This window comes from Cucumis sativus, chromosome 3 (genome assembly GCF_000004075.3).
Source record: "Cucumis sativus cultivar 9930 chromosome 3, Cucumber_9930_V3, whole genome shotgun sequence".
NCBI lineage: Eukaryota > Viridiplantae > Streptophyta > Magnoliopsida > Cucurbitales > Cucurbitaceae > Cucumis > Cucumis sativus.
In genome coordinates this window covers 40,807,701-40,825,400 of record NC_026657.2, presented here as the reverse complement: position 1 = coordinate 40,825,400, position 17,700 = coordinate 40,807,701, and the positions used below count along the sequence as shown (strand labels likewise).

The 17,700-nt window shown below is 32.4% G+C and overlaps 3 protein-coding genes across 3 annotated transcripts; all 3 read left to right on the top strand.

The window, feature by feature from the left end:
- The first annotated feature begins 328 nt into the window (after positions 1-328).
- On the top strand, positions 329-7,032 carry LOC101207118. The gene is made up of 12 exons (XM_004148300.3): positions 329-624; positions 886-984; positions 1,675-1,732; positions 2,521-2,601; positions 2,784-2,855; positions 2,943-3,181; positions 3,294-3,365; positions 4,961-5,077; positions 5,177-5,258; positions 5,530-5,576; positions 5,942-6,023; positions 6,564-7,032. The coding sequence occupies exons 1-12, from the start codon at positions 398-400 to the stop codon at positions 6,645-6,647; spliced, it is 1,260 nt and encodes a 419-aa protein (XP_004148348.1). The 5' UTR covers positions 329-397; the 3' UTR covers positions 6,648-7,032.
- An 848-nt stretch (positions 7,033-7,880) lies between these two features.
- Positions 7,881-10,127, top strand: LOC101207362 (membrane steroid-binding protein 1). Its single transcript, XM_004148301.3, has 2 exons — positions 7,881-8,290; positions 9,474-10,127. Exons 1-2 carry the CDS (start codon positions 7,989-7,991, stop codon positions 9,808-9,810), a joined length of 639 nt encoding a protein of 212 aa, XP_004148349.1. The 5' UTR covers positions 7,881-7,988; the 3' UTR covers positions 9,811-10,127.
- A 4,593-nt stretch (positions 10,128-14,720) lies between these two features.
- Positions 14,721-16,667, top strand: LOC101213855 (remorin). Its single transcript, XM_011654396.2, has 5 exons — positions 14,721-14,969; positions 15,198-15,248; positions 15,791-15,878; positions 16,051-16,132; positions 16,235-16,667. The coding sequence occupies exons 1-5, from the start codon at positions 14,822-14,824 to the stop codon at positions 16,433-16,435; spliced, it is 570 nt and encodes a 189-aa protein (XP_011652698.1). The 5' UTR covers positions 14,721-14,821; the 3' UTR covers positions 16,436-16,667.
- The last annotated feature ends 1,033 nt before the right edge of the window (positions 16,668-17,700 follow it).

Genomic DNA, 17,700 nt, shown 5'->3' with positions numbered 1-17,700 from the left:
TCTAAATTATAATAAAAACTTCTAAATTTTAAAATTTTGAATTCAATAAAACTCCAGATTTTTAATTACACATAAATTTTAATGATTTAAAAAACTCTAATGTAAAGTAATCAATTAAATTTAAAAATAAAGAGTTTGTTAATCCTATTTTTTAAAAGGTATTAAATTGAGGTAAAAAATACATTTCACGTGTTTTTTTTTTTTTTCGTTTCAATTTTTTTCATTCATAATCATATTTTTTTTAGAAGTTACCATTTAAAGAAAAAAGAAAGCCAATAAACGATGAGTAACTATTAATATTTGCGATGAAGAGCGTAATTCAAAACAATAGTAATATTATCTAGTTGGACAGTTTTAGTAGAGAGAGTGGACGAGTAGGAGGACGCAACCCAAAGAAATGGAAATGCTCCTCCTCAAACAATTCCATTACTTCCTCTCTTCCTCCTCTAAACTTCCCTTCTTCAAATCCCCAACCGATGCTACTTCTAATTCCCTCTCACCCTTCCGTTCTCCAAATCCCCCAAGACGACGCTTGTTAACAGTGAGAGCAAGTCTCATCACTAACTCAGACTCCTTCGAGGTCGGACGCCTTATTGGAAGCTATGGCTTCATGAATGTCACCAGGTTTCTCTACTTTTCCAATCTATGTCATCTCACTCCTCTATACTCCACACTCTGTGCGGGAAAATATCTTCAGTTTCAATTTTTCATGGTTGTGTAGCTCTACGGTTGAGAAATTTCTTCAAATTTACTCACTCTTTTTCCTTTGCTTCGGTTTATCATATCAAATCAATCTCTTGCACTTGACTCTCCTCACTTAGTTTGAACTTTATCTCAGTTTCACATTACCGTCATTGTATATGTGTTATTTCCCACCCCCCGCAGCTATTCTGGGTTTCAATCAGGGGAAGACGTTGAATATTCTTCTGGAGACTTAGGGCAATTGAGAGTTCAAGATGTAGGAGAAGGAAGTGTAAAGATCAGGTGCTCTTTTGATGTGTATTTGTGTTCTAGCTATTAGTTAGGGAATCATAAATACTTGTGCCGTTCGGTAAATATTTGGTTTCTGAAATGACCAATCATTTTCTTCCATTTTTTTTATCATGATTTTCCTGTAAACATTCGAAACCTTAACAAAAAAAAAAAAACATAGGCCAGTTTGGTAACCATTATGTTTTTTGTTTTTGATTTTTGAAAATTGGGTATATTTTCTTTCATTTTCTTACTGTCGTTTGTATCAATCTTTAATAGTAGCGTTGCATTCTGAGACAAATTTAAAAAAACAAAAATAAGTTTTAAAAAATTACTTTTTTAGTTTTCAAATTTTGACTTTTTTTTTTTCTTCTGAAATATAGATAAAAATAAATATCAAAGCAAGAGATTTAGAGGTAAAAGGGTGTTCATAGGCTTAATTTTCAAAAACAAAAAACAAGAAACGAAATGGTTACATGATGGGGACCTTAATTTTAAAATTTTGACTTTGATTTTTAAAAACATCCCTAAATTGTAGACAATAAAACATAGAAACCTGTGGATGAGAATGATGTTTATAGACTTCATTTCCAAAAACAAAATACAAATAACCTAATGGTTACCAACGGGTCTAAAAAATAAGATTACCAATTTTCTCAATCCATCTCATTACTAATAGTATCAATGGCAGTTCTTCTGCAGGCTTTATGAAGGAAGAGTTTCTCAGGGTTCTCGTAAAGGAACACCTCTTATTTTTAAGGTGCACCTACTTCGCTTTTATTCTTTTAGTTTCTCATGGGTAGCTGCCTCATTATGGTTTCGAATATTTACCCTTCCTAAGATATATCTCCCTAACTTTAGTCCTTTAACCTCTCAAGTCCCTATTTGCCAAAATGAGCATCACTCACGTAGTGCTTGTACTATCAACCTTGAATATCTATTAATATAATCGAGTCTAGCTGTTTCTGCCGTGTTCAACTGAGCTCTGTCTAGATAAAAAATATTGTAATTAAGACGTCCAATTAAACACCAGCAAAAGGCGATTTCCATCAGCTGGGTAGCTTTATTGGCTGCAGTTGCATGGTCAAATCACTAGCCAATTCAAGTGGATGCTCATGAGTCATGCCTAAAGGTAAAGCCACCCTGTATGACACGAGCCTCACTTTTGCAATGATTTGGAATTGACCAGTGAACCATGGTATCAGTTTTCCCTTCTTCAACAACTGTGTCAATGAAAACGCAATCGATAGATAATTTGGAACAAACTTACACATTTCTATGCTTATGCATTGATAGAACGTTTCTATGTTTATCACTGAAAAATTATTTTACTTGTCAATGGTGGACCATTTCTATAAATGTATGTTCTGAATACTGTAATTCTTTTGTTTTGTGAATTTATTGCATAATCATGTAGAAAATCTGTATCCAGTCTTTTCAATCAGGCATAATATAGTTTGTTATGAATAAACTATTTATTTCGAATTGTTTGTTGACACGGACAAAGTCAAAGGAAAACCTCTGAAATTATTTCAATAAAATACGAAGGTGTATCCTGGAAAGCGGGCTGGTGGTCTTGAAGCTGATATGATGGCTGCAAATGAGCTAAATGCTCATGCATTTCTCCAAGTAATACTATCTTTTTTTGCCTTCATAATTTTATTTCATATTAGTGCTGATGATAATTAGACTGTTGGGAATTGAAGGATAAGTATTCGCTTTCAAACTTTACAGACTGATGGGTATTTTTTTTAAAAAAAATATTTTATTTTTATTATTTTAATTGTTTTGTTCATATGGACATTCTGCAGAGCAGTTCAAAGGACATCTGCTCAAATCTTGCCCTACTTGTTGGTGGATTTGAAACAAACACTGGGGAGCAGGTTACCCACAATTTTCAGTGTCTAAATGTTTTATGGACTTGGTATGTTTTTGCATGATATGGAAAAGTGCTTGTTCTGCATGCTTAGTGGCTAGCCTTCCGTGATGATGGAAAATATAGCGCTGCAGATTATGGAAAAATAATGAGTGAAAGGATTTCCAAAAAGATAGAACAAGTCTCATGGAACCCTTACGAACAAGAACAGTTGATCAAGCGCAGGAGAAATTTTGTGATCAGGATGTTTCAGGGCATAATGAGAGGTCTTGTGTATATGCACAACCGTAACAGATTACACCAGAGTCTTGGACCATCTTCTGTAGTACTCAAGTATAGTTCTCGAAACTCGGAAGTACCACATATTATTTGCTGGCTTCTAGATATTCTTCTCTCTCACCTCTCAGATGTGATAAAAATAAAATTGATTTGCTTGTGTTCATAGTACAATTGTTGAGAAAGATGCTGCTTACTTAATCCCACGACTTCGAGATCTAGCTTTTTCTGTGGATGTGAGGTAATTATTTTCTCCTCATCATTCATCTTTTTCCTTCCACTGCAATTTGATTTTAATATCAGCATTTTCAACCTTTTTATTAGAAGTTTTGGTCTCGGAAAGCTGAAAGAAAGGAATTTTTCCTTAGTGAAAAGGGATTGGAGATTTAATAATGAAAATCAGCTTTGTGGAAGAGGGTTTTGATAGCTTGTATGGAAGGGATATAGGTAATGAGTGGTTCTGCGTTCACCTTAAAATCACCTGGACACCCTTGAAGGTGCATTTTAAGCTTAAGAACACCCTAACTAGCAGAATTAGAAAGTGGCCCTCTTTTCTCCTCTTTTGCAATTTAATTTGATAGTTATATATTTTTAATCTTTTTAGAAAAAAACTCCAATTCAGTTGGTCAGGGAAGGAACGTGACTTTCCCTTTTTAAAAAAATAAAAAAGCGCATATTTATGTGAGAAAAACTTAATGGTAGAGTAATGCAGTATGCAAATTTGTTGTTTGTGGGGTATATAGGATACGACTTTTCGGTAAGAATATGAAAAGAGAGTAGTGGCATGAATATAAAAAGAGAGTAGTGCTAAAAAATACAACGGTACTTGAAACCAAAATAGGACCAATCAGAAAGTAGAAACAAACAACACAAGACATGAGTAAAAATTAGTACAAACAAAGCATTCTGTCTGCTATAGATATCCTGAAATGAAAACCCATAAAATTTTTTGGAAAGAGTAACACCTACTAGAAGCCTTTAAACGAGCCAAGTCGAAGCGAGCAAAAAAAGGTTTAGTAGAATTATGAAAAGATTGTTGATTTCTTTTGATCCAAATCTTAGAAAGTATGACCTTCACAACATTAACCCTAAAAGAGCTTTTTGGTTCCAAACGTTTCCACAAGAAAGATGCATCACATTTGTCTTCCAAGAATCAGAGAAGACCCAATGGATAAAGTGTCAAATAACAAAAACCAATGACTCTGCAAATAGACACACTCAAAGCATAAGTGGTTTAGAGACTCTCTTTTCTTGAAGCATAAAGAGCACTCTGAAGGTGAAAGGCAATGTGAAGGCATCTTTTTTCTGAAAAATATCAGTCGAATTTAAGCTACCGTTGAGCAAGATCTGAAGAGTATATTTGTTTTCTTTAGACTTCCAAATTGCTTTATATAAGGCGTCGGCAATAAGTGTAGAGGAAGTCAGATGAGATGGTAGGGATTTCACCAAAAATATCTGTGGGGAATATTTTTTAACCTAGAATAGGTGGATCCCCTGTAAGTATTTTGTGGGGTATATTATCTGGAAAAATGTAGTATTTGATACAGGAAGTTAAAAGGCCTGGGATTTATCTTTTACGTTTGTAATGTAGAGACCAAACTTCTGGAAAGTATAGAACCTTAGTATTTCGTTATTGTTTTTGATAAAAGTAAGAAAAACTCATTCAATTGCAAACCAGGACATAATTACAAGAGAAAGCTTGCTGAAACTGAAAGTATGTATTATGTTCTCAACATTTAAGGATCTTAAATTACCCTTTCTTCACCGTTTAGTTAATTGTAAATTTTTCTTACATTCAATATAGGTTGAAAGTTTTTTAAATCATTTGATTGTCAGATATCCGTTTCCAGAAGACAGCCTCGGACAGCTTGCTGAGGGGCTATGGCGAAGAGCAACAGTTGCTGGCGCCTACACTCCAATGGAGAAAAGAGCATTTGGAATAGCAGATGACATGTATTATTGACATATGTACAATGATGTTCAGTTTAGTGCATGGATTCTCTTCAAAGCTTCTAAGTCAACCCTACCATTTTTCCTTCTTTTCTTTTGCAGATATGAAGCTGGTCTCCTTTTTGCTTATTTGGCTTTTGTACCGTTTTGTGAAGCTGGAGTTGTTGATAGTCTCTCCTTGCAAGTAATTGATCTTACTAAACCTTTTCTGTTCGTTGTTATCTGATGATATTCGATCTTGTCCCTTTGAGAGTGAAGCACACTTTGTTATCTTTAGTTTTGGTTTCTCTGTACTGGTTCTTTTTCTGGTTGGATTGTCTATTTTATTTCTCATGTGTTCTTTTATTCTTCTTATCAAAACTTGGTTATTATTATTATTAATATTTTATTGAAAGAACAAAAAAATTTCCTCTGAAGTTGCGTACCCTAATCGTTATTTTTCTGTGAACTTACAGAGGCTTTTGGAGAGCACTTTTAGACTTGATCTTGAGGCCATGAGAGAGTAAGACTCTGTTTTTTTACATTTCGATTATCCTTGTTCCTCAATTTGCAGAAAGGAATTTTACTTTGGTCATGGTTTGTTTTATACTAGGATTTTTTTCTTGTGGTTTTTTTATAGAAAAAATTTCATTGATGTTCGGTCTCAGTATTATTTCTTTGGTTATTTCTTAACTTGGGGACTTTAGTTGCTCTGGTGCTAGATTACTGAGTGTACCAAAGCTTTAAAATGGTACTGCAATTCCCACAAGAACTTCAAAGCATTCAAATTACAACTGCAATTCATTTATATTATCTCACAGTACACTGCTAGTCCAGGACTTTTAACACGTCTTTGTACTAAAATATATAAATGTTTTGCTTTGGAAGATATTGTTTAGCAGATGATCGGTTTGTTGAAGCAGTCAAGTTTCTCGATCTCAATGATCGTGCTGGTTGGCAGTTACTTCAGGTTGTTTATCATCCTAAATACATTACTCTGAAAATGCCCTATTCTTTTTCTAAATTTTATCTTTGTAGTTGTGTTACAATATCAGATTCAGATCTTTTATCTAAATCTTCGTTGCTTGCACAAAAACATATTTGTTTCTTCTGTTTCTTAACCATACATCATATTTTGTCAGTATTATTTTGGAATTCTTGGTCTAATTATTTAAAGTTAGGATCGTGTATGCTGAACTTTTATTGATATTTGATGTTCTTAAATTTTCAGCCATTCTATTTTGGTTTATGAGCCCTGTATAAAAAACCTGAGTTATTGTCGTTGATTAATAAATTATATCTCAAAACCTAAAATTAGTACATTTGTTATTCATTTACCTAATCAAATATCTAGCATGGATATGTATTTAGAGTTGATATATATAGTACGTTAGACGTTTGGTTTTGAGCCAGGTTCGGATTTATTTAAATCATTACCAAAAGATATATATGCTACATGATCTAAATCTTTTCTATCCTTCAACAAACTAACAAAAAGAAACTCTTTTAGGCAATGCTGAATTCAGATTTTCGACAACGTCCCCTTGCGGAGGCAGTACTCAATCATCAGTTCTTGACAAGGGCAATGATATAATTCTGTCACGATCCAAATTTGGCCAAGGTAGTTTTTATTTTGGAAGGGTGATCCAATCATCCTGAGTTTCTGTTTTGCTATTTCTGTATATGTTATTTGCTTCAGCACAAAATCAATGTTTCTATCTCTAGAAGATTGAAGTCATTTGGGATTTCACTTATGAAGCATGCTTTGTATAGAGTGGTATGTGAACCGCATCCAAAATTTATATGTACACAAGTATATTCAAAAGGAGAAAGGAAACACAACCTAGGAGTGGGCGTAGAGGGAGGGACCCCTCCAGAAACTACATCAAATGAATCCACTGTTTTTACAGAATTTGGTGTTTAGGTTGGTAATTTCTGGTTTGGTTTGACGGTTTAAAGGATTTTTTTTTGTTTAATTATCTTTCTTTAAAATAAAATACTACTCGTCGTCTTATTTATTACTAGGGGTAAACATAACAGTAGACAGAAAATTCAATGGGCATATATAAACAATATTTTAAAAAGTTGTATATTTATATTAATGATAAAAATGTATTAGTGATAAATTAGACATGCACCCATTCTGTTTCTTTTATCTTCTCTGCCTTTGAAAAGGTCTAAGCAAATGGTTAATTTAGAAAGGAGGAAGAGTTTTACGTTATCATCCGTCGCTGGGTGCTTCACAAAAGGAACCAGTTGAACAAAAATCAAAATCAACCCACCTCAAAAGTGCGACGACTTCTGCAACTGTTCAACAGAAATAAAAAATCAAAATCTCCACTGCCTTCTACAACTGCTCCTCTCCTCTCCTCTCCACTCGACGGATTTTAATTAAAAAGAAAAGTAAATCATGAATTCGATGATACTAAACCAACCTTGTGTGTTCTTTTTTCGTTGGACTAATGTATGTTTTAACACATTTTGGCTGACAAATTCAAATTTCTTCGGTTCACCTACTAACTTGGATGATCGATCACCTCTATTGAGGAACACTAGCCTTCTAACTTCATTGATAATCACCGATGACTAATTCTAACGGACTCAACAGAACATAGGAAATGTGATGAATGAGAGTTTTGTTTAATAGTGTTTTAACAAAATGTTTTTTCTTAGTAAATTGAGAGTAAAAAGTAGACATAGAGATCATTTTTAAGTTCAGACTTCCAAATATCAATTCCATTATTATATATTATCAAGGGAAACAAAATGTGCGGCGGAGATGTTAATTGTTGTTCCCAAGAAAGGACGGCCTTTGATTAAAATACCTTTTTAGGTTGGTAACCAAAAGCTCCTTTCCTTCCTCCTCAATCTCTCTCTCTCTCTCTCTCTCTCTCTCTCTTTCACTCTCTTTCACTCTCCTTCCTCTCCATCCGCCATGGCTCTGCAAGTCTGGGACACGCTGAAGGAGGCCATCCTCGCCTACACAGGCCTCTCTCCTTCCACCTTCTTCACTGTATTGGCTCTTGGACTTGCCATTTACTATCTCATTTCCAGTTTCTTCGCTCCCTCCGACTACGGAACCCACCCTAGGGACTTGGACCAAATCCATCCTCTCCCTCCTCCTGTTCAACTTGGTGAAATTTCTGAGGATGACTTGAAGCAATACGATGGCTCCGATTCCCAGAAACCTCTTCTCATGGCTATCAAGGGCCAGATCTACGATGTTTCTCAGAGCAGGTTGGTTCATTAACTTCACTTTTTTCTTACATTTTCCCTCTGTTTTAGGTATTTTGTTGTTTGGATGATCCATCGTGATAACTTCTCATTCGGTTTCAATTTGTTTTTGAGTCAACCTGTTTGTTCACTCCTGCTTTGCTTTCCCCTCTACACCTCTCCTTTTCCTTCAAATTGCTGCTGATTCCTTCAGAATGAAACCTAACTTGGTCCTACTGTATTCAACTTCTATCCTTGTTTTTTAGGCTATTTCTAATTCCTTCTCTTTTCCTGTTTCTTATTCTATGACCCTTCCATCCTGTGTTTGATGCAAGCTATAATAAAAGAAGACTATTGATAGCTTTTGTGAAATTTATGTTTCTTTCTGGTTGTACGAGCTGAAAACGGAATTGACTCTTTTAGGTCGATTTTTTTTCCATGGCTTTTGTGGATTTCTGTAGTGACCTGTTTACAAGTTACAATGAATATCTTTAATGATGTTCTATGGTTGTCATAATATATATGATTTTTGCTTTATGAATATCAATTCAAACTTTCGACGTTGACTCTGATGTTTGTGTTTATGTATCTGGTTTTGTAAATATTTTATTGGGGCTGTCGTTTCTTATTTCAAATTAGGGCTATGGTGTTTCCAGCATATAGAATTCGTATAGTTTATGCAGTTCAGAGGCAATAGTTCGGTGTTTCAACTTCCACGAGTTATTCTGAAACTTCTATGGTTTCAAATCACTTTCTAGGAACTCATGATTTGGAAAAGAGAATAAGTTTAAAAACAATGTAGAAACCTCTTCTCATGATGTCCTAAAAAGTAGCGAGTTTCTTTTCGAAAAACACTATAAGGACAGGTCCATTGTTTTATGATTATGTATACTCTTGGACAGGCATTAAATTTGTTGTGACATCTTTGGCTATCCGAATTCATGAGGAGTTTTTCTGACTATGATTTATTCACTACACCAAGGCCGTAGACACAAATATCCCAATATTTTGCACTTTGCAGTGTCTTGCACTCTTTCTCTTGTGTGTGAGTCCTCTTAAAGGAAATTTTGAATTGGAGAACATCGCACTTGTACCCTTCAGGTTTTAGTCTTGTGTTCGCCCAGATGGTGCTTAATTTTCCATATTTCTCTGAATCAAGCTTTCATATTTCTTTGTTATTATTTCTTCTAACCTGCACTATTTGCAGGATGTTCTATGGACCCGGGGGGCCCTATGCTCTTTTTGCTGGAAAGGATGCCAGCAGAGCTCTTGCAAAAATGTCATTTGAAGAGAAAGATCTGACTGGGGATATCTCTGGTCTCGGCCCATCCGAACTGGAAATGTTGCAGGATTGGGAATACAAATTCATGAGTAAATATGTTAAAGTTGGGACAGTGAAGACGTCAGTTGCTGAAGGTGATGCTGCAGCTGGTGAGCCTGCAGAATCAAGCACTGCTGAAGTTAGCAAGCCCGTCGAAGAAAGTCACTCAGAACCTCGAGATGATAAAGCTGAGGAAGCCCCTGCTGCTGCAAATGCCGATTAATATTCTTCGGACTGCAAATGCCCTTCTGGCGGATATAGGAAATGAGAACAATGTAAGTCTGCTCATGTTTTAGTAATCTTGTTTCATAGGTAAGTGAAATCTAGTTGTGTAGGGTGATGATGATACTACAGTGGAATCGAGGCTTGAGTTTATGTTTACTATTGTTCAATAAACGTCTGACAATAAGATAAATAGTCTTTTGAATTTGAAAATGGGACTGAGGCTCTCTTTTCCCCAATTTATTTGTCTTAGTCTGATTGAAACTGAAAGTATGTTGAACTACTTGATAACAATAAATAGGGTATTAGTAATTATCATTTGAATCTTTGATCCTCAACCTCTTATTTGAACATGTGAGCCTCAAGGCCTTCATTGACATGGTTACAAAAAGGTTTATTCTTTAATATATTTGGGTAATTGTAATTGATAGCCCATTTGACAATAATAATTAAGAATATAGTAACATTTTACATATCCGGATGGATTTTAAAAGGTAATCTTAATAAAATGTCTAAATTGATTGAAAATGAAAATTTAAGATAAAATTAGGAGGAGATCTTAATAAAATGTCTAAATTGATTGAAAATGAAAATTTAAGATAAAATTAGGAGGAGAGAAAGAGATACATCTTCTTTCAATCTTAAATATTTGGCCAAAAATGAATGAAGAAAGGATTGGTAAGTAATTAATTTTATGATCTCAAAGAATAATTGATTGTTTTCAAGTATAATGATGCATTATTTCTCAAAACTGCTCATCATGCCATTCTCTAGGGGGCTGTTATTTGCTTTGGAAAGATATATCTTTTGATTGTATTCTTCTTCTGGTAATCTCATTCATGACGAGGAAGAGAGGGAGTAGTTTGGGTGTGTGGTTATTGAAGCCTATGATCAGGCCATGTTAGATTGATTTTGGATATTCCATTTTGTTGGTTTAAAATTTGATTATTCTTAATATTTGATTGGATCCCAATGTTTCTTTTCCCCAACTTTAATTTCTCTGTTAGGATTGATTAGCCTTTGAACTCTTTATATATATACATATATTAAAAAGTCTCATTTTATCTTTAACTAATATATCTATTTCACTTAAATACAAGGAATTCAAAAGAAAACAAATCACAATTTATTTTTTACTAATATCTCTTTTTTAATTATTTTTTAAATCACAATTTATCTCTAGCTAATATCTGCATAAATTAATAATTTTTAAATAAGAAGGTTAAATTTTATCTCTAACTAATATCTACTTAAAATAAATATTTTTTTTTGAAATCGTGTTTTATCTCTAACTAATGTCTACTTCACCTTAAATAAATGGAACCTTTTTTGCTAAATCACATATTTTTGTTGATATATTCTAAATCAACCTCACAGAAAAGAAGAAAACATATTCTAAATCAAGTGCATTGGCTCTCTTGCTGGAAGCTCCTAGAGAATGTTTATCACCCACATGCTCATTTAATATTAGACGATTGGAAAAAATATGATTTAGATGGTCATGAATACTCATTACTTCTTAAATAATTGACTACAACAACATATATATATATGCCCCTTAAATTAATCTTGATGGCCTCCTACCTCTAACTTAATTATATACCGATTAAGATTATTCCATATTGCATGGGTTGTCAAGCTCTAACTTAAGTTCCACGACTGTTTTTCAATTGAGCTCCAACTAAGCATAACAGAATCATATATATACGATATTAGTGAGAATGACTTCAAAAAAATACATCCATATATGTCTAAGTTGAGGCCTTCATAACACTTCTTTTATATAATTTTTAATTGTAGAATAATATACATAAATTCCAATGGTGGAGGAGGTAATTGGAAGATGAGGTTAGCACATCAAAGTAAAAAGACAAATATGAAGAATGATCAGTAGGTGAGAATTTGGTTGTTGCATACATATATGCCAAACTGCCGACACCCTGTTGTATCATTGTATGGAAGAAAAATATATAAAAAGTCTTCATTTCCAAATTTTTATATATGAAATCAAACTCCATCTTCATTTTCTCTTTCTTCTCCAACTCCAACTTCTAATTACTAATACTATATTTTTGAAGTTATACATCACTGATCCTTTTTATTATATTATTGATGAACTTTAATCAAACTCTATTCATATAAATACTCTAAATGTAATAGATGGACGGAAGTTAGAAAAAGAAGGAACCTCATTTCATAATTTTGGAACTATTTTATTTTACTTGTGTAATGAAATAAGGCAATTGGATTGATCAGTTAAGGGTGTTTAATCAGATTAGGTATGAAAATCATACCCTATAATTATCATTATCTATATAGTTATATCATTGGTTACTGTTAATTATAACTGTTTTCTTTTTTAATTTTTGACATACTTTTTTGTTATCGTTATCGATATTAATACCGATTGATCCTTAAAGGTAGAGGTTAAAGGTAGAGGTAATGGTGAAAATATAACAGTAAATAAAAACAATCCAATTACTATTACAATTCAAGTTCATGCATTACTATTGATTTATTAAATAAAATTTCATTATGATTACAACAATTTTTATTAGGGTTTGATAAACATAACCTAATAATAGAAGTTTGTCGAGAGTAGATCTTATCTTAGTTTTTATGTGAATGAAAATAAACATTTTCAAGGGAGGAGGTCATCATCTCTTAAAAAGCTGTTTAGAAGGTATTTATTCACAGTAACAAATTGTTTCCAACGGAGGAGGATCATCATCTTCCAAAAAAACCTTTTAGAAGGTATTTACCAACAAATTGACCATTTTTCCATATAATCACTTATACGTCGTTGCTTAATTAGTTGATATGTAATAATATAAGTCTATAACAATGAGGAACCAGAAAGAGTTTTGTCATGTATAATCGGGACTCAACCTTCAATGATCACATCACCAATTCACCAAATATAAACAATGGGGATAAAGTGTCTGGCAGAAAATACATGTAATGTGATCTAAACATTTCTATTCCCAACTTGTCTTACTTTATTCAAGAGAGAAATCCAACTTTTATTTTCCTAACTTTATAATGTTAGAAAGAAAGTCATACGAAAATTCATTCTACAGATCAAAACTTGATATTTTATGTCTACCTTAGAAAGACATAAACTCAATCTGGTTGAACTTGGCATACCATAAATTTCACACCCTTAAAAAGCATCATCCACAATTATTGTGGACGAGCTCCTTCTTGGCTCCCTTGATGATCTGAACTCACTCTAGGCTATCTTGTAGGCTCTCTAATAAGTATGCTCTAAAGTTGCTTCATATGTCCTTTAAGTTACCTCCATCCACAAACCTCTCCCATATCTTAACTAAGTCTAAACACTTTATATTTCAATCTTTTTGGGTTAATCCTTACTCTGAAACTATTTTTATAACCTAAAATCATTAACTATACAAACTTAATATCAATTTCTGATCTCTCGATCAAAACTAGACTATTTAGACCAACAATTTTTTCATAAATAGTTCTTCCGAAGTTTTTAATTGAAAATTGTGATTTATTTAAAACACATTTTTATTTAGAAAAAGAAAAAAACAATACAACCTATTTTAAATATTTATATGAAAAAGATTAAATATGTTTATTTACAAAAGGGGATGGATTCATTGATTAGCCTTGATGATTTTGGAAATTACTTGTACAAAAAGATTTTGACATATGGAAGAGTAGTACTAAATGTGCATTACTTATTTGAAAAGGTTATAGTCTTGTAGCCTAATTAATTAATTTTGTGTTTGATGATGAACTTTGACAATAAATGAGCATTAATTTTCAATAAAGAAAATTTCCAGAAGGCAGAGCCGTTCATGATTTTAACAAATACCATTCATAACCAATGATGAAGTGGGAAAACAATCTCCCAATTTAGAAGATGAATCAATCAAAATTTAATTTAATTAAAATCCTTACAACAGGAAAGAAACTTATTACTTATTGATTAAATGAAAATATATGATTTTTCTAAATATATATATGGATAGGTGTGTGTATATATATATTCTACCTTACTCTCAATAGGAAATAATAGCCGTTCCATCTCAACAAAATATGTTTTTCAATTCTTTTTTTTTTAAAAAGAAAATATGGAAATGAAAATATCATATGTATACTTTGGTTAAATTATAAATTTGCTCAAGTTTTTTCTTTATTTCGTCCAAAACCTTGGTTAATATATAGATTTAAAAAATTTTAATTTACCATTTAAAAAGTGAAAAGAATAAATTTAGAATTTAAACTAAAATTCTTCTTTTCATTATTATTATTATTTAGAACCAAACAATAAGATATTCGACTCATTTAATAAAGGAAAAGAATAGTTTTATTTTTGATATATATTTAAGCATAGATTAAATAGTATAGGACAAAAGTGAGATATAGATAAAAATGTTGATTGTGATGGCAAAAATTAGGGTTGAATGTGTATCCTATGATAAAAAAAAAAGTATATAAAAGTAAAAATGTGATTATTTGAGAGTAAAATAGAAGATATGGGAAGGTAGAATAGAAAGAGTCCAATTGTTATATAATATGAAATAGGAAGAAGTTTGTTTGGATGTAGAGCGAAAGAAATAAAAATATGATATGTTAGTTGGAAAAAAATAAATGTATATACAGAAATAGTGGTAGGAGTGAATCATGAATTTTCTTATTATATGTTTGATTTATGGTGAATGATGATGTTATATGGTATATTTATGTTTGAATGAGTTGATTTGATTTGTATGGAAGGAAAAAGAAAGAAAAAAGAGGGTTTGTATATGGGTTGTTTGGAGTATTAGCATAGGAAGTGCCAACTCACATTAAGTCATATGTAACCATCATCCAGCTCACTTTTCAAATAACCACACAATTAATTAACCCTTTTTATTATTATTATTATTATTATTATTACTCTAAATCTAATATCTAATATCTAATATCTAATATCTAAACCACTCACTTTCCCAATCTCTCTCTCTTCCCTTTTTTTTTCTCCATTTTTCACCACTCCCATGGCTGAAGAATCCAAGAAGATCGAATCCCCGCCCCCCTCCGATCCTCCTCAACAACTCCCCAAAGACGTCACCGAGGAGAAATCCGTCATTCCCCCACCGCCCGAACACAAAACTGATGACTCTAAAGCCCTCGTTCTCGTTGAAAGTAACTCAATTCTTCATTACCACAGCCCCCTCCCTCTTTTCTCCTCTTCTCTTCTTCTTTTTTTATTCATTTTTTCAGCTCACACTCTTCTTCCCATCAAATTTATTCAATTTTACTGCGTGCTCTCAATTGGGAAATTTTGAGTTTTTTGTTTGGCTGCTGGAATGGAAATCACCGGACTCATAAATTATCTTTACTTACTTAATCTCTCTTGTTGTTTTCTTGCAGAGGTTCCAGAAGTTGCTGACCCCAAAACCACTGAAGGCTCTGTAAACAGAGGTCTATTTAGGAAAATTAAAAAAACCACCCCTATCTATTTCTTTTTCATTTCTATTATTTCCAAAAATTCTTAAATTTAATTGTATATTTGATTCTTTCCATAGATTAGAATTATAGTTAGAATTTTCTCTTTTAAGAAATTTTTTTAAAAAAATTCTATAAGCATAAGGATCAAACATGAAATTTAATTTATTCCTACATATTTTGACATAGATCTTGTGGAATACTTAAACAATTAAAAGGAATATTTTAGGGTAAAATAGGAAGATGATTTTATAATAAACTTAGCTTTGTAGTCCGTTATTAGTAGTAATTTTCTTTTTATTTCTGGAATCTGAGTGATGCAAATATTGTATTACATATAAAGTTTAGGTTAAATAAAGAGAAAAAGAAAGAAGAGAGTGGTTGGGATTGGGAAACAGAGAGGTGGAATTTATATTAATATAAAAAGAAAATAGGATTTAAAAGTAAAGTTATGTTATTTAGAGTGAAAGGTAAGAGTGAGTTTATATGAATATAATTTGCTGAGATACGCCACACAGATGCTGTGCTAGCAAAAGTTGCAACAGAGAAGAGGTTGTCTCTCGTTAAAGCTTGGGAAGAAAGTGAAAAGTCCAAGGCAGAGAACAAGTAAGACCACACAATTTTCCAATTATTTCACTTTTCTTCTATCATCATCTAATTTATGTAATATTTTTCATTTTTAATAATATATGTATATGTTCATTTTCTTAACTCTTATAACACCAACTTATTTTTCCAACACTCCTTATATAGAAGTGAATTGAATCTTGTTTTCCAGAGCCCACAAAAAGCTATCTTCTGTTGCCGCATGGGAGAATAGCCAAAAAGCTTCTGTAGAAGCTGACTTGAAGAAGATCGAGGTATTAAAATATATTTTACATGGTTGAGTAGTTGATTTGTAGTTTGGGAGTGATGTTATTTTGACGACAGACAGCTAGCTAATTAAACAAAACTTTGAGCAGGAAAGTTTGGAGAAAAAGAAGGCAAAGTACATTGAGCAAATGAAGAACAAAATTGCTCTGCTCCACAAATCGGCGGAGGAAAAGAGGGCGATAATCGAAGCCAAGCGAGGAGAAGATCTTCTCAAAGCAGAGGAGACGGCTGCAAAGTACCGTGCCACCGGTACTGCCCCGAAGAAGCTTCTCGGCTGCTTCTCGAGTTGAATGGTCTCGTTTCCAATCCCTGATTATTGTGTGGACGTAGTACTGAAAAACACAATTCTTCATCAGTTGGGGTGTTAATTAGACGTGCTGTGTGTGTGTGTGTGTGTGATGGAAGGAAAAGTATTGTTTATGGTTTGATTTATTGGTATGTGTTTTGTGAATATGATATTTGGAGGAAGATTACTTTGAATGTAAATCAATATTGTTACTTTAATATGTTCTATTGTTTTCACTCTCACATGAAAATTAAAATTTCAAAAGGTCACCATCCCTAATACATACAAGTTTTAGAGGTTGATAGGGCGCTTAGCATTGTTTGCACACCGGCCAGCTTGGGGAACTGGGAATTGGAAGAAATTACATTCATTTACTCCAACCATATGTACGTAGAGCTTTCCCACTACACATATCCACAAAACAACCTTATGCAAACCTCATCTTAGCTTCAATAATTACTCTTTCACTAACACAAAAACCTCACTCCACAAACCCTAAACCTCAACCCAACTCAAATTTATATTTTATGTTTTAACTTCAAATTTTGATCTTTTTTTTTATTTCACTCCTTATTGTTTGAGAACAAATTTTTATATTGATATTCTCGTGAGATGTTTAGAGTTTTATATTTTAATCTAAAGAAATTTGGTGTAGTGAGTATTTTTTTTAAGTTGTATTTATGGAAAGTTTTAAAGTATTTTTAAACAAAATTTTTAATGGTTTTATCTAAAACGAGCATTTTTTAGAAAAGTAAAATATTTGATAGAAGGATATCATTAGCTATCAAATGTTTGTTATTGATAGAATCTGAAATTTTTCTATAGCTCGTAAATATTTGATCAAATTTGTTTTTTTATACAATTTCTCAAAGAAAAATGGCAAAAGAAGAAGAAAGATGATGAAATCGCAAAAGAGGAAGAGAAGAAATAAGATGAAAGTGACGAGCAAACCTGAAATATTTATAAAAAAAAAAATCAATTTCATGCATGGGCTTTTTGATTTTGATACATTGGCTGTAAATATTTTGACGTTTGTTATATTGTCTACCAAAACAATCTCTAAATTTTTTTATTCCTTTATAGATATACTAGTTGGTAACACTATATGCACGTTAATCTTTCACACAATTAGTATGAAACTATATTTACTTACTCATAATTTTTTAAAATGATTTTTGTAAATACATTTTTCAACTTTATTTCTAAAAAGATTTATTCCTTGAGAATTGTTATATGCATGTATAAATAAAATGAGCTAAAAGATATAAA